The sequence below is a fragment of the Diadema antillarum genome, unplaced genomic scaffold, assembly GCF_040938485.1.
Source record: "Diadema antillarum isolate AM-2024a unplaced genomic scaffold, OU_Dant_1.0 scf00000053, whole genome shotgun sequence".
NCBI classification, from domain to species: domain Eukaryota; kingdom Metazoa; phylum Echinodermata; class Echinoidea; order Diadematoida; family Diadematidae; genus Diadema; species Diadema antillarum.
The window spans coordinates 1,199,697-1,213,260 of NW_027270942.1; the positions used below are offsets into that span (position 1 = coordinate 1,199,697).

At 40.0% G+C, this 13,564-nt stretch overlaps 1 protein-coding gene across 1 annotated transcript in view; it reads right to left on the reverse strand.

Moving 5' to 3' along the window:
• Positions 1–299: 299 nt before the first annotated feature.
• Positions 300–13,564, reverse strand: part of LOC139715705 (galactocerebrosidase-like) — a 39,788-nt gene continuing 26,523 nt past the window's right edge. Inside the window, exons 12-15 of the mRNA XM_071627258.1 lie at positions 4,650–4,824; positions 2,851–3,011; positions 1,146–1,222; positions 300–777 (exon numbers count right to left, since the gene is read on the reverse strand). Coding sequence (XP_071483359.1) covers positions 619–777; positions 1,146–1,222; positions 2,851–3,011; positions 4,650–4,824 — 572 coding nt within the window. The 3' untranslated portion in view covers positions 300–618. The remainder of the gene's footprint in view (positions 778–1,145; positions 1,223–2,850; positions 3,012–4,649; positions 4,825–13,564) is intronic.

Consider the following 13,564-nt stretch of genomic DNA (forward strand, 5'->3'; position numbering starts at 1 on the left):
CAAGTTTAGTATTGTACTATGAGGAAAAAAAAAATCATATCATATTTTTGTTGCCAGATATGTTTTGGATAAAAATTGTCTGGTTATAGAGCACTCATCGAGCAAATTTGATTCTTTGTAAACATGTTCTTTCAGAATAGTTTGTTCTTTAATAGGCCCATTACTGGCATTTTCTTTTCATGGACTGGCCACTTTTATTCCTATGTTAAAAATCTTTCGACACAAGGACATTTCTCGCACATCATATCGATACCAAGATGCAAACCAGGGCCCTGTTTCATTAAGCTGTTCGTTACGATATGAACAATTTACAAATAGCTGGTGATCAGTTCTGATGTGCTATACTTATGTTGTACTTTTAACCCGTTGACGATGACTCCCAAGTATACTCCGGCAAGTGTCTATGGGAAATGCGTGTCATAGCAAAATCAATCCATCCTCAACAGGTTAATAGCAATTCAGTGGAAACCCTCTGGTTTGTTTTAGTAGCAAATATTTCAGAACAGCAGAAATTTAAAAGTCACAATTTGTGACCTAAAGATAGCTATTTGTAACGAATAAACTATCTGTTGGTTTACTGTTTTGTTTTTTGGTGTTTGTTTTTTTTTTTGGTCCATTTTAGAAAGCAGAAAAGAGGGTAAACTTGTCGAATTGAGATGGGCCATAGTCGACAGTTCCAATGGCGACAAAACCTTTTGTAGACAGCTGCTCTTTTGCTGCGTAGCTGAACAGTGGCTTGTCGTTGATGCTGCTCTTGATCGTCAGTGTGGTTGAGTCCTATATGGGAAAACATTTTGAGAGGGGTTAGGAAATCTCACAGTTTACAAGCGCACAAATTGTGCTTGGCATTCTGATTACTGCCTTTAATAGCTGTATTAACGTTTGACCACAGAACATTTAGACATGAACCTAATCACATCTTGTAGCAAGGAAACTAATGAAAATATTTAGAAGGTGTAGGGTACATTGGGACTTCTTTATCTGTCAAATTAAGTGTAATAAGTTATTAAAGCGGGTATGAATGCCTAAAAAAAAATCATTATTCTTCAGTGGTAGTAAAACAGGAAGAAACATTGATGGCATAATCAGCACACAAGTACACTCTTATTTTAGCTCTCCAATACACAGTGAGGGTAGACACTTACCAAGACTTCAAAGTGAACAGTAAACCACTTGTTGGCCTCCACGGGGGCGGACCCAGACTTCAAGACATTGTACCGCACTTGAAAGGAATGCAAATAACAAATAAACATATAACCAGTGATGATAAAATGACCAAAAAAAAAACAAACTAGAAATGTCGCTATGGCGACTGATGCCTCTGCCATAATGTAGATTCTCCCAAATAGGTGTATGGTACAATGTCTTCACAATGTGTGATGACAGTTTCACATACATTATAACTGGCAAAATATTGAAATGACAGGTTTGTCAGAAATATCTTCAATGTTCACTTTCCTTGAACTGGGTTTGCTACACGTATAATTGTCTAAGAGTGCAGATGCACATATTTGGGGAATTGAGGATTTTTACTTGACTTCTGACCGACCCTTTTATAAGTTTATGCATTGAGTAATTCTCAAGGTATGAAGAAAGAGTGTAATTACAGTAGAAAATAGATTTTTTTTTTTTGCATTTAAACCTGGCCTTTGACCCTTAACCTTCGACATTTGACCTTCTGGCTGGAAATTTCCAAGAGAATCTCCATTAGATAATACATGTATATTCTATTAAGTTTTAAAACTAATAATGCAAGCATTGCATATACTAGTATATGAGGGAAATAGTAAAATTTTGATGAGTTGACCTTGACCTTTGACCCCTGACTATTGACCCATGACCCCTAAGTTCCCTAGATAATCCCTGCCAGTCAGTACATGCCTATGTACCAAGTTCCATGAAAATACATCGAACCATTTGTGAGAAAAGTAAAATTTAACATTTTCACCAAACCTTTGACCTTTTGACCTTTCACCTTATGACATGACACTCTCTCTGGAGAATTCTTATGCAGTAGTACATGTCTACACTAAGTTTCAAGAAAATACCTTCGGGCATTGCATAGATATGGGGGAAATGGCAACATTTTTAGCATTTGACCTTGACCTTTTGAACTTTGACCTCTTGCCAATGTCACTAAAATCTACTCAACTAATTGCCCCATCATACATCATCCTTGCACCAAGTTTGGTGAAAGCTGCTTCATCCAGTTTTGAGTGATCAGTAAACAGATAAATTTCAGGATTTGACCTTGATCTTTGACCTTAGACCTCTGTCCGATTTCACTAAAAAAATAGTCAAGTAATTGTCTTATCATACACCATCCTCGGACAAAGTTTGGTGAAATTTGCTTGATCCAGTCTTGAGTTATTGCATAAACAAATACAATTTCATGATTTGACCTTGACCTTTGATCTTTGGCCGATTTCACCCAAAATCTAGTCAAGTAATTGCCCCATCATACTTTATACTTGGACCAAGTTTGGTAAAATTCCAGTGAATATCACTCAAGTTATCGCGTAAGCAAATGCGGACGGACGGACGGACATCCCGAAAACACAATGCCTCCGGCACCACTTCGTGGCGGAGGCATAAAAAAGGAAACTACTACACTGTAGTAAAGTGAATGAATGTGCACGGAATTACAGCACTTCCACCAATCAGAAGCCTCAGCATCACTCCAACCTCTTCCAGTAACAAAAAAGTCACATCAGTGCTAGCATTTTGACACTACAGACAGCATGCCTCCCCGAAATAGTGAGACAACTTTGAGCTTGCAAAGACATGAAAGAATACCAAACGTCAGTGGTGGAGCCACAAAAACAGCATGAAGCAAGAGAGGTGACTCACGTATGTCCGTGCTCAGCGCATAACTTCCGTTGGCAAACAGCCAGAGGAATATTCCCTCCGTGGAGACGAGACCGCACCCTCCCTTCTGGAGCCTGGCTGCAACCATCACTCCCCCGGCTGGGGATGAGATGTTGGCGTCCACGCTGAAGCTGACATTGTGCCTGAGAGAGGAAAGTGAAAGGATGAAACAGGAACATTGTCAGGTGTGAGTTTCTTCAATTTGTCTCCCTCTACTAATCAAATTTGGCGTAAGATTGCAACTGTTGATCTGCAGATCAACAAACTTTTTTTTCATTTAATATGCCTTGTCCACCTTAAACTACTTAACATATTAAACAACGTCGGAATTTCGGGGCTTGGGTATTTGTTCCATGATTATCATGTCACTGCCGGCAACCAGGGACAGCCTGGTGGTAGTGTCACTGCCTGGAAAGCAGTAGATGACAGGTTCAAGTCCCACTGGTTCCTTTTTTCTGACATGTTTGCTTACAGATGAGCAGTTACGATCTTTAACAAATTTCATTAGTCCAGGGGACAAACTGAAGAAACTCACACCTGAATCTTCACCCCTCCGAATAATATCTTTCTTTTAGGAACATTGTCGTCACATAATAATATCTAACAGAACACATTTGGCCTTTACGTCTTCATGGCAATCTGATCCCATTCAGTTCCATGTGATATATCTGTGTTCAAATACCTCCTATGAAGTTCTCCAAAGTGCCTCACCTTAACTTGTGAAATCTAATCTCACTCAATGTTTGTCCATAATCCACTGTGATTTGATTTCCTAAACTTGTACAGTTTTGCCTTGACCTTTGACCCTTAACTTAACACACAGACACACAGTAAGCTCATGATTACCTGAGTGAAATATTCTGAGAAATGTTACGCTTGATTAATCAGATTGAATTAAACATTTTTCTCTGCGATGTTTTTCTTGATTGTTCAACTGTGCACCTGTAAGTCATGCCTATAATGTACAAAATATGTGACCCGCTACAACAAAAGGATGCGAAAGTTGGGAGGACAATTTTCTGAAAATGGCATGACATTATTCCATTACTCTACTACTTTAATTTCACATAAAGCACAACTCATAAACGTACTCGATTGCGGAGATATCAATGATTTTATTAGCGCATGTCAAGTGGTCGAGGAAATCAGAGTTTCGAGATAAATGCCTCCAAAGTTTTCCTTCTGACGCTATCATGATCAAGGGGAGGTGAGACAGTTTTCAGGGCTTGACAATAGAAGGCACGCTCCCAGCGACCTCCGTGATGTTCATTCAACCTTAGCGCCAGCAGTCTACGCACAACCAATCAGTGATCAGGATGCCTTGCACTGACCAATAAGATCACTCCCTCGTTGCTAGGGGCGGAGTCTAGCTGCGGCGCTAAATCCAAATCTTCGGACACGTTTCTGTTACGTGTAAAGTCGGAAAATCATGGCCCCCATAAAAGCTGATTTCTTGCCTTTCCTTTAATCATTTAGCTTCGAAATTTTGGCAGATGATAGACAAAACATTAGACTACAAAATTATGCCCAAAACAAAAATCCGATTGTTTTGACCAATTTTGATGATGTGACTTAAAACTCAATTTTCTTGGCTCAGCCGTCAGCGACTTTAGGATTCTTTTGTTGTAGCGGGTCACATATATTCCCTTACCAGGTAAACATGAACATATCATCATCTCCACAGAGACAAATTCACTTATGCATTACAATGATAATTTTTCCCATATCTGTTTAAAGGTTTTAAAGGCTGTGAGGAGATTATCAATGCACAACCTACTCACCATAAATGATTGCCAACATATGAGATAGGAGTGTGTGCATCTGTGCACCAGTTGACAGGGTAGGAGGTTGCCACCTGTTGCATGACATTACCACGTGTCGTGTTCCCAGAGTCCCTGATCTCAAAACAGCCGCTCTGGTCAGCAAAGTAGGCAGCTTCCGAGTATAGTGGATACACTATGAAGCATATAAAGAGAAAAATATTTTGCAAGTATGAATAAAGAAGAATGTTAAATCACTTTTTTCTCTGATTTGTGGATTATACAGACTTGAGTGACTTTAATTCTTTGAGGATATAATTTTTAAGGCACATCCACAAGAAAATACACTGCATAAGCTGTTCTTTTCGTGTATAGATATTTTCGCGAATGTGGAGCTCACAGACATTTTCGCAAGATGTTGTTTTCGCGAATTCACACCGAGGCTATTGTAAATGTACAATAAGTTACCCTAACGCATAACGACATTTTCGCATGTTGTTAAATTCGCTGTCCTATTGTGCTTTGTGAAATTTGCGAAAATCAACTCTCGTGAAAATAAAAGCTTACCGGTATACAGTTTACCAAACAGTGAAATCGTGTATTCAAAAAAATTATCACATCCAAACTTTTAACTCAACATCTACATCATGTTAAACACACTTTATGTTGTGATAAAATCTTGGTATGACGAAAAATACAATGAGGCCGACATCAAACCACAGCCACTTTTGTTCATGGCAAGATTATTTTCAGTTACATGAGAAGATCTCGGCCAATCCTACACAGTAGTTTGAGAATTTCACGATGTACACATGTAGGATATCAGTGATAATGATAATGACTTTTAATGTTTTGCTACTGTGAGGTGTATTTCCTTGTATGTATATAATTTTTACTTTTTCTCTTTGGCAATTTAAGACTATTTTCTTTAACACAATGAAATATGTGTGGCGCTCCGACGAAATGAGTCATAAGTCGCACGGGGAGTTTTCCCGTAATGAGCCGAAAATGAAGGGGAAGCACTGCTCTGGTCGAAATTTTTTTATTACGGATTTTGATTCCTTGATGTTTTATCTGTTTGTACAGAAAATTTCAGCATGTAAGAATGAGTACAAGTGTCCCAAATCACAGTTTTTCTGAGACAATTTTTTTCGGTTACATTTTTTTTCGAACGCTCGCCTTTGCGTTGCGTTTCGCACCTATTGTTCTTGCCCGATCGAGACTCCGCCTCCGTTGCTAGGGTGTATGCTAATGAGGCATTGCTCTTGACCCCATTGAAGACAAAACAAAGCATGATGCGCGCGGCGGCGTCGATTGCATGACCAGCGAGTTTCGTTTTATACATGCCCTCCATTTCATGAAGTGGTGATTGATGTGACGCACAAATCGCGCTGAAAAAAATAATTCCATCGAACGATCACGCAAAATTTATGATACTTTATCTATGAGCCAATACAATGATCATATATCGAACTTGAAACCTCTTTATGCGAGTGTGTACTTTTACAACGGTTTTTAATTGGCCTCATTAATGAATTCATTCAAATAATCATAACTTTCTTTCCCTGGTATGTGACTTGCTGTTAAAAGTTCATCTCTGGAGATATAGTAGGGCCTAAGTTGTCAATTAAATGTATTATCGTTTTTATAAAGTCGACAATTCGTGTGATAATTCGCCAAATGTATGTAATGCGTACTATTATTTCCCTGGTTAATAAAACTTATTGCCCTATTTCTTATGATGGTTTGGGCCGTGACGGCATGGAGAGAAATCGGAAGACAAACATTATTAATGCCCAAATAGGTCGTGTTCCCTTTTGAGGATATTCTGACTCTTGTCATCTGGGTATTTTTTAGAAGTAGGACCTAATTGAGAAAGGGACAGAAAGCTGTGTCGCTACTCAAAAGTGTGTTTTTTCATTTTGTTTTGTTTTTTGATCAGAATGTGTGTAATGATAGCTGTTTGTCGTGTATTGCGTGTAGCTGACATGTGAGAGGTCAAGTCTGCAAGGAATTTGGCTAACAGCTTTGCGAAGTAGCAGCGCTAATTGCCCATTGAATTGCGTATTCTGAGGAATTTCGAATGAAAGAACTCGGATGACACTGTTCACGCCTTGTATCCGAATAAACCCCGCATCAACGAAGCCTTAAACAATGAAAGGTAAACTTCCTGCTATCAAGGGGTGGATAATCACGCAACCAGTATTCTTTCGTCGCCATTGATAGCAGAATCAGTGACGGAATGGAGTAACAGTGTTGGAGGATCGGCATTATGTCTGCTAATTTGCAAAAGAATTTTTCAGTCCCCTTTTGTCTTCAGAACCACAGTCAGTGACGCTAACTTACTCTATCTCCTTCAAGCTGTCGTTACTATCTTAAAACGTGAATTTTATGAAAGGTTAAAAGTGATCGCGGAATCAGTTCTTCTGCGTGACACATGCAGGCTTTTATAATAGCATACCAAGCTTAAATCGTTTACCTGTATAGAAAGGGCAGGGATACACACTTATCGCAATCATCCGGATTTGAGAGTGATACACCGTCTACTACTTTTCTTCATCTTTCCCCCAACAAAGACCATGGTAATTCAAAACAGACAAACAAACAAACTAACTAACTAACAAACCAGCAGTTGCATTATATCAGAACGTATACAAATTTTTGTGTTTCATGTATGTATCATCTCTTGATGTATAGTAGCGTATCCGGGCACTTACCCCCTGGGCAACTACCCTCCTGATAATTACCACCCGGATAATTACCCCCAGGTCTATTCCCCCTTAGGGCAACAACCCCCCGGACAACTACCCTCCTAGGGCAATCACCCTCCAGGGCCATTACCCCCTAGGACAACTACCACCCGGTCATCTACCCTCCTAGGGCAACTACCCCCAAGGGCAATTACCCTTAGGTCATCTACCCCCCGGATAACTACCCCCTGGGTAACTACCCCCTGGATGACTACCCCCCGGATAGCTACCCCCCAGATAACTACCACCCGGATAACTACCCCCTGGATAACTACCCCCGGAGAACTACCCCCTGGGTAACTACCCCCCGGATAACTACCCCCAGGATAACTACCACCCGGATAACTACCCCCCGGAGAACTACCCCCCGGAGAACTACCACCCGGATTACTACCCCCCATAACCATACCCCGACCCCCACCCCCGCCCTCTCCTGATACCTACTGGACAACCCTCCCTCCCCGCCCCCCCCCCCCCCCAAAGAAGTACCACCCTTTGTAATTTTTCCATAAGTTCATAACACCATATCAGAAGATGCACCTTTCTCTTACACTGTCATCATTTACTCTTTTGGCTTGTCATTTTCTACCATTATAACACATTAGAAGATAAACATAAGAAAAGGAGAGTTGATTTCACTGCAATTCATATTTCCTTAACATTAGCGAGGGACCCTTCGACATAAAGCCATAATTTCTGATAGGATCCGGGCACGGTTTTATGAAGTCAGTCCTGACAAGCTGTCAGTTCCACACAATTACCAATCGTTGTAGGTCGATCAAAGCAGGTCCATGGTAACAAGTCGGTGACTCGAGCTTATCAATCAAGCAGAACCCATGGTTTTATTGAAATTATTAGAGACTAACAAGATGTCATAACTGGCAACTTTTATCAAACGGTGCCCTAATCTGTCATAAGAGTAAGATTACAGCCTGTTTTACATACAAGTAGAATTGTGCTAGTTTTCAAGTTAAATGTTCTCGACACTTAAAGGGGAAATCCAGTTCATATATAAGTTAGTCTGATTAGAAAGAGTAAAATATTACGAGTTTAACGGTATTTCTTTTTTTTTTACAAAACACCCCTAGTTGTTAACGAAGTCTTTTGTCCTGCACCCTCTTTTTTAATAGATCTATAGAGAGTTGTAGTTGACAGAATCCTTTTTACATTATATGGCTGCTCTGTTTTATCCCGGCCATTTCAAGAGTATTTTTTTTTTCACAAAAACTTGAATCCTTCTTGGAATAACATGCTCTTTAATATTTCGTAAGGGATTTCTAATTTTCTCACCCAAAAGATATTTAAAACCTGAAGTTAGGTCTCGACCAAAACCAGACGATATGTAGTGAAAAATGTTGGGTTTTTTTTTTCAATTCAAATAGCAAACGTTGTTCGGAAATAACAATAAGAAACGTAATTTTCTGGGGGGGAGTTATTGTAAGAGGGGTGACTGTTTGGAGCCTAATTTTAATAAGGAGTAATTGTCAAGGGAGGTAATGCTCTGCGGTGATCATACCAAGGAGGTGACAATCTCTTCCCACATTCTTGATATACTAGTTGTTAATGCCCAATGATGCAGTAGGGCAATTCTGAAATGAGCGTTAACGGTATAACAGTAAAATAGTTACAAAATTGATGAAACAATGCAAAGAGAGAAAATTAAGACAGAGACGAAGAACACAAATAAAGATATAGTGCACTCCCATTACAACGAACACGGTTATAACGAAATTTCGTTATAACGAAGCAAAACTTCTGGTCCCCAAATTATCGCCATTAAAGTCTATGGTACACAATTCGCTTATAACGAAGACGGTTATAACAAAATTTTCGTTATCACGAAGTATTTTCTGAGCACCACTGACAAAGAAAAATAAAAGAAATGTGCTCCGTTTTAACGAAATGCGGATCGCATTCGAAAATGCGTACCGGAACAAGCATTTTTAAAGCGTCTCTGCATGAGCGAACGCATCATTGAATGTTCACTCCGTGTATCACGCACAGTTTCCGAGGGGAACTTGCATTATTGTAATACAATAATCTAAATTCAGATAAGGTTAGTTTCATTGTTCCGAAGTCCTTTAATACAAAACACAGATTCTGATACAACTAAATGTCCGTAATAGTTCGGAAATGAAATATTAAGCACATTTTGGCGTTATTCCATAACAAAGGTTCGTTAATCCGATAATAAAATATGGTCGTTATTCTCATTCTTATACGGTTCGTTAGTCCGAACATGATAGGAATTCAAAACGTTCGTTAATCGGAACATTACAAAAATATCGTTAATGCATGGTGAAAAAAGGAGAGTACACTAACAAAACTTAAGAACTGCAATCCTTATAATCGTCTTAAGATAAATAAATCTTCGAAATAACTAACCTTTCTCATTTTTTTCTTCATTGACAAAATTTCTTCGGAATAATGAACCTTATTTCATTTTCGGATGAAAAAGCCTTCGGAACAAAGGACTTTCTGAATAGTGAACCTTTCTCACTTTTTGATTTATAAACCTTCAAAATGACGAACCTCATTTCATTTTCAGATCAACGAACCTTCGGAAAATGAACAATATATTATTTTGATCTAAATCATGAACTTTCGGAATAATGATTCTTCAGAAATGCGAACCTTCAGATAAACAAATCATCGGAATCCCGGGAATGGCAAAACTTCGGAATAAGGAGCCTTCGGAGTAATGTACTTTTACAGTAAGAAAAGAACTTTTGGAATAGCGAACTGTAACCAAATCCTACACCGTCATTTTCTCCACATGTGTGACAACACAAACAACTTTATGCTCTTTTTAAAATGTAATATTTAAATGAAATTAAAAAGGTATTCTCCCATCTCACATAGCTTTCCAGCGTATGAGGATTCAACAAACAAAATTTTTTATGCGTGGTTTCCTTCTTTTCCTTATACATTGCATATTATATTTGTTCGGTTATAATGAAATTTCGTTAAAACGAAAAAAACAAAAACAAAACAAAAACAAAAAACTGCCGGTCCTGAGCATTTCGTTTTAACAAGAGTGCATTGCACATGAACACACACGAGATAAATCCCTTGTAATGAGAGAAAGAGGAAAGGTGAGGAATGTGAGCGGTCAATTATTTCAGAAATGAAGCTTACGTGTCTTCAGTGATGGCAGTGACCTCAAATATAATATTTGTTTGGGTAAGTTATGCAGACTATAGCTTGCATGAAATTACATGCAACATTATCCAATTTGCACTGGACAAAATTTGTACGCTTAAACATGGAAGGTGGGGAGAGGAGTACCATATTTTGGGTTGATGCTTAATAGTTTGTGAACAGGCATATGGCAAAGTCCCTTGAACTGGATGAAAGGGTGACAGATGCTAACCAGAAAACAACAGGCCCACCTCATCAGCGATGTACGTCACGAGTCAAACAACCCGACTCGTACAGCCCATGAGTTACGCAGCCCACGAGTCATACATCCCGTGACCTAAACACTAGATAAACAAGGTCAATGAGCTCGGCATCAAATATAATAGGCCCACAAGCTGTGCGGTCCGCGACACTCGAGGAAAACAAAGCCCACGAGATTAATATATGTATTACATCAGAAAGCTTAATCTATTCAGTGTAGGTCTTGTGGACCTCCCCTCCCCCCCCCCCCCCCCTCCATGTGTCGGATTCGTATGGGCCTGGTTTGCCTAAGTGTCAAGCTCATGGGCAATGCTACCTAGTTTCCAGCTGGCGGGCCTGTGTTGGTCAGTGTCAAGCTCGTGGGCTGTATGGTTCCGGTGAATGACTCATGGTCCAGGAGCATACAGTGACGTCATGGACCATTTGGAAGGCGACATACTGTGAGGCATAACATGCATTCCACATGAAGCAACCCTGTGTCTTGCAACTTGCTATTGTCATCCAATTAAGTTTGGGTCATTACGTCAGGCAATTTTGGGCATTTTTTTCAATGACCTGTTTAGGAACCTCAATTCCAAATAGGAGTGGAACTACTATTTACTCTAATTGTCTTCTTTATGCTCGATACTCCTTAACACTTGGGCCTGGCCAAGAGTTGTGCCCCCATGCCCAAATATTGGTTGTTTCCAATATGCCGCCATCCGGTTTGCATCATATGTGTGAATCAGGGTACGCTGGCAGCGGGTAATATCACCTGCATGATCCGGTTAAGACTCTCTGCCAGCAAGTGGTGATTCAGTGTAACCTGCTGAAATTGGTCTAGATCTATACCCTCGATCTCTTTTAAGACAGGGCAGCATCTGCGTCTTCAGTGAAGCACGCGATCGGCACACAGATCTCCACGACTAAACTGGATAGACATCCTGTAGTCAGACCAGCGTTCTTATAGGTCCACAGCCACTGTATGCGATCATCAGAGTCTTCCAATGGCAATATCTAAACAGTTTGGGTGAAGGCAAGCTTTTGTCTCTATGATGAGTGCATTGCACATAGAGTACAGGATGCACGAGCTGATAAGAAAGGTTCTTTTTGAATCGCGGGATATTCTACACTCCTTTCTCAGGCAGAGGTTCTGAATTATCAGGTCGTGCTCAGTCTGCACACAGTGAGCTGAACACCATATCAAGTATACGTGTGTAATGATTGTGTGTAATGATATGGGAAAAATGCATGGAAAAATCAAAATACATGTTTATGTATTTTACGTGGAATCAGTTCCTGTTCCGAAAATGCGAGGCTGTATTGCAGGTGGCCTATTGAAGGTGGCCTTCAATTTGTTTTTCAGAGTATATTGGCATGTTTAACAGACTGTAACTCACAAATATGCCTCTTGAAATGTTTTGAAAAACTTCTGCTTGCTTTTACATGAGCGGATGATTATCAGTTGTTTTTTCTGCTTTTTCATTTTGTGTGAAACAAAGTATTGTTTCTCTTCAAAAGATAGCGTGCCAATTAATCTGCACTTACTGTTAGTGCTCTATCGGCCCTATAAGACATTCAAACCCACCTTCAGCCTAGACATCCGTAGACGTTGTGGTGTCGAGCGGGATCTGAACATCTCCCATGAAGCGAGACTTCTCTTTTCTTTTCTTTTCCCCACTAACAATGTGAAACAAAGATATCCGTAGGCATTGTAGTATGTAGTCGTGGTAGAGCGAGACTTCTCTTTTCTTTTCTTTTCCCCACTAACAAACAAGTTTTCAATAGCAGGAAACATAATAGAGGTATTCGCACATACTGTTTACATTTCCCATCACATGCATTTTAGCGTGCCAATTAATCTGCACTTACTGTTGGTGCTCTATTGGCCCTATAAGACACTCAAACCCACCTTCAGCCTAGACATCCGTAGACGTTGTGGTGTCGAGCGGGATCTGAACATCTCTCATGAAGCGAGACTTCTCTTGTCTTTTCTTTTCCCCACTAACAATGTGAAACAAAGATATCCGTAGGCATTGTAGTATGTAGTCGTGGTAGAGCGAGACTTCTCTTTCTTTTCTTTTCCCCACTAACAAACAAGTATAGCAGGAAACATACTAGAGGCATTCGCACATACTGTTTACATTTCCCATCACATGCATTTTAACATCGGAATTTTCATGTACACATTTTGCCTGGAAAAGAATTACCAAGAACTTTTCAACACAATACATGTTCAAAAGAAGCCATTTGGTTCATATATAATTTAGTCGACAGAGTGACTTATAGGGGCCTACTTATCACTGTCCACGTACTCGAACAGTTTTCGCTAAATATACAAGCGGATGTTCACAAGACTGCAAAGAGTAGAATGATTTGCCCCTTAACATGTCAGACTACTACATCTCTTGAAATATCTTCAAACGTAAATTAAAGTCATTCCTCTTAAATGATTACTCTCGGTCGACGAATGAGGTCCTCGTCTGCGTGTCATTGTCGATCTCGTCAGTGTGACTGCATGGGCCGTCCGTTGAGCGGTCTGCCGTCACGCTGTCAGTAGGCCTATTCTCTTCGTCACCATCACTCTCCACTTTGTATCAGTCTGACAGGGCGCTTCAACATCTCCGATGACACCAGTTGACTATTTGGAGTTTGTAATTGCACTCCAAATTGGCGTAAACCAAAGTTTTGTGCTATCGTGACTCCTAGTTTTTCCTAATGTCCTGCTGCTCGCCGGTTCAGTCATGACAGTCAGATCCTCATCAAATTCACAGCGTAGGTCGATGGTGCATTCGGCGTCGATAA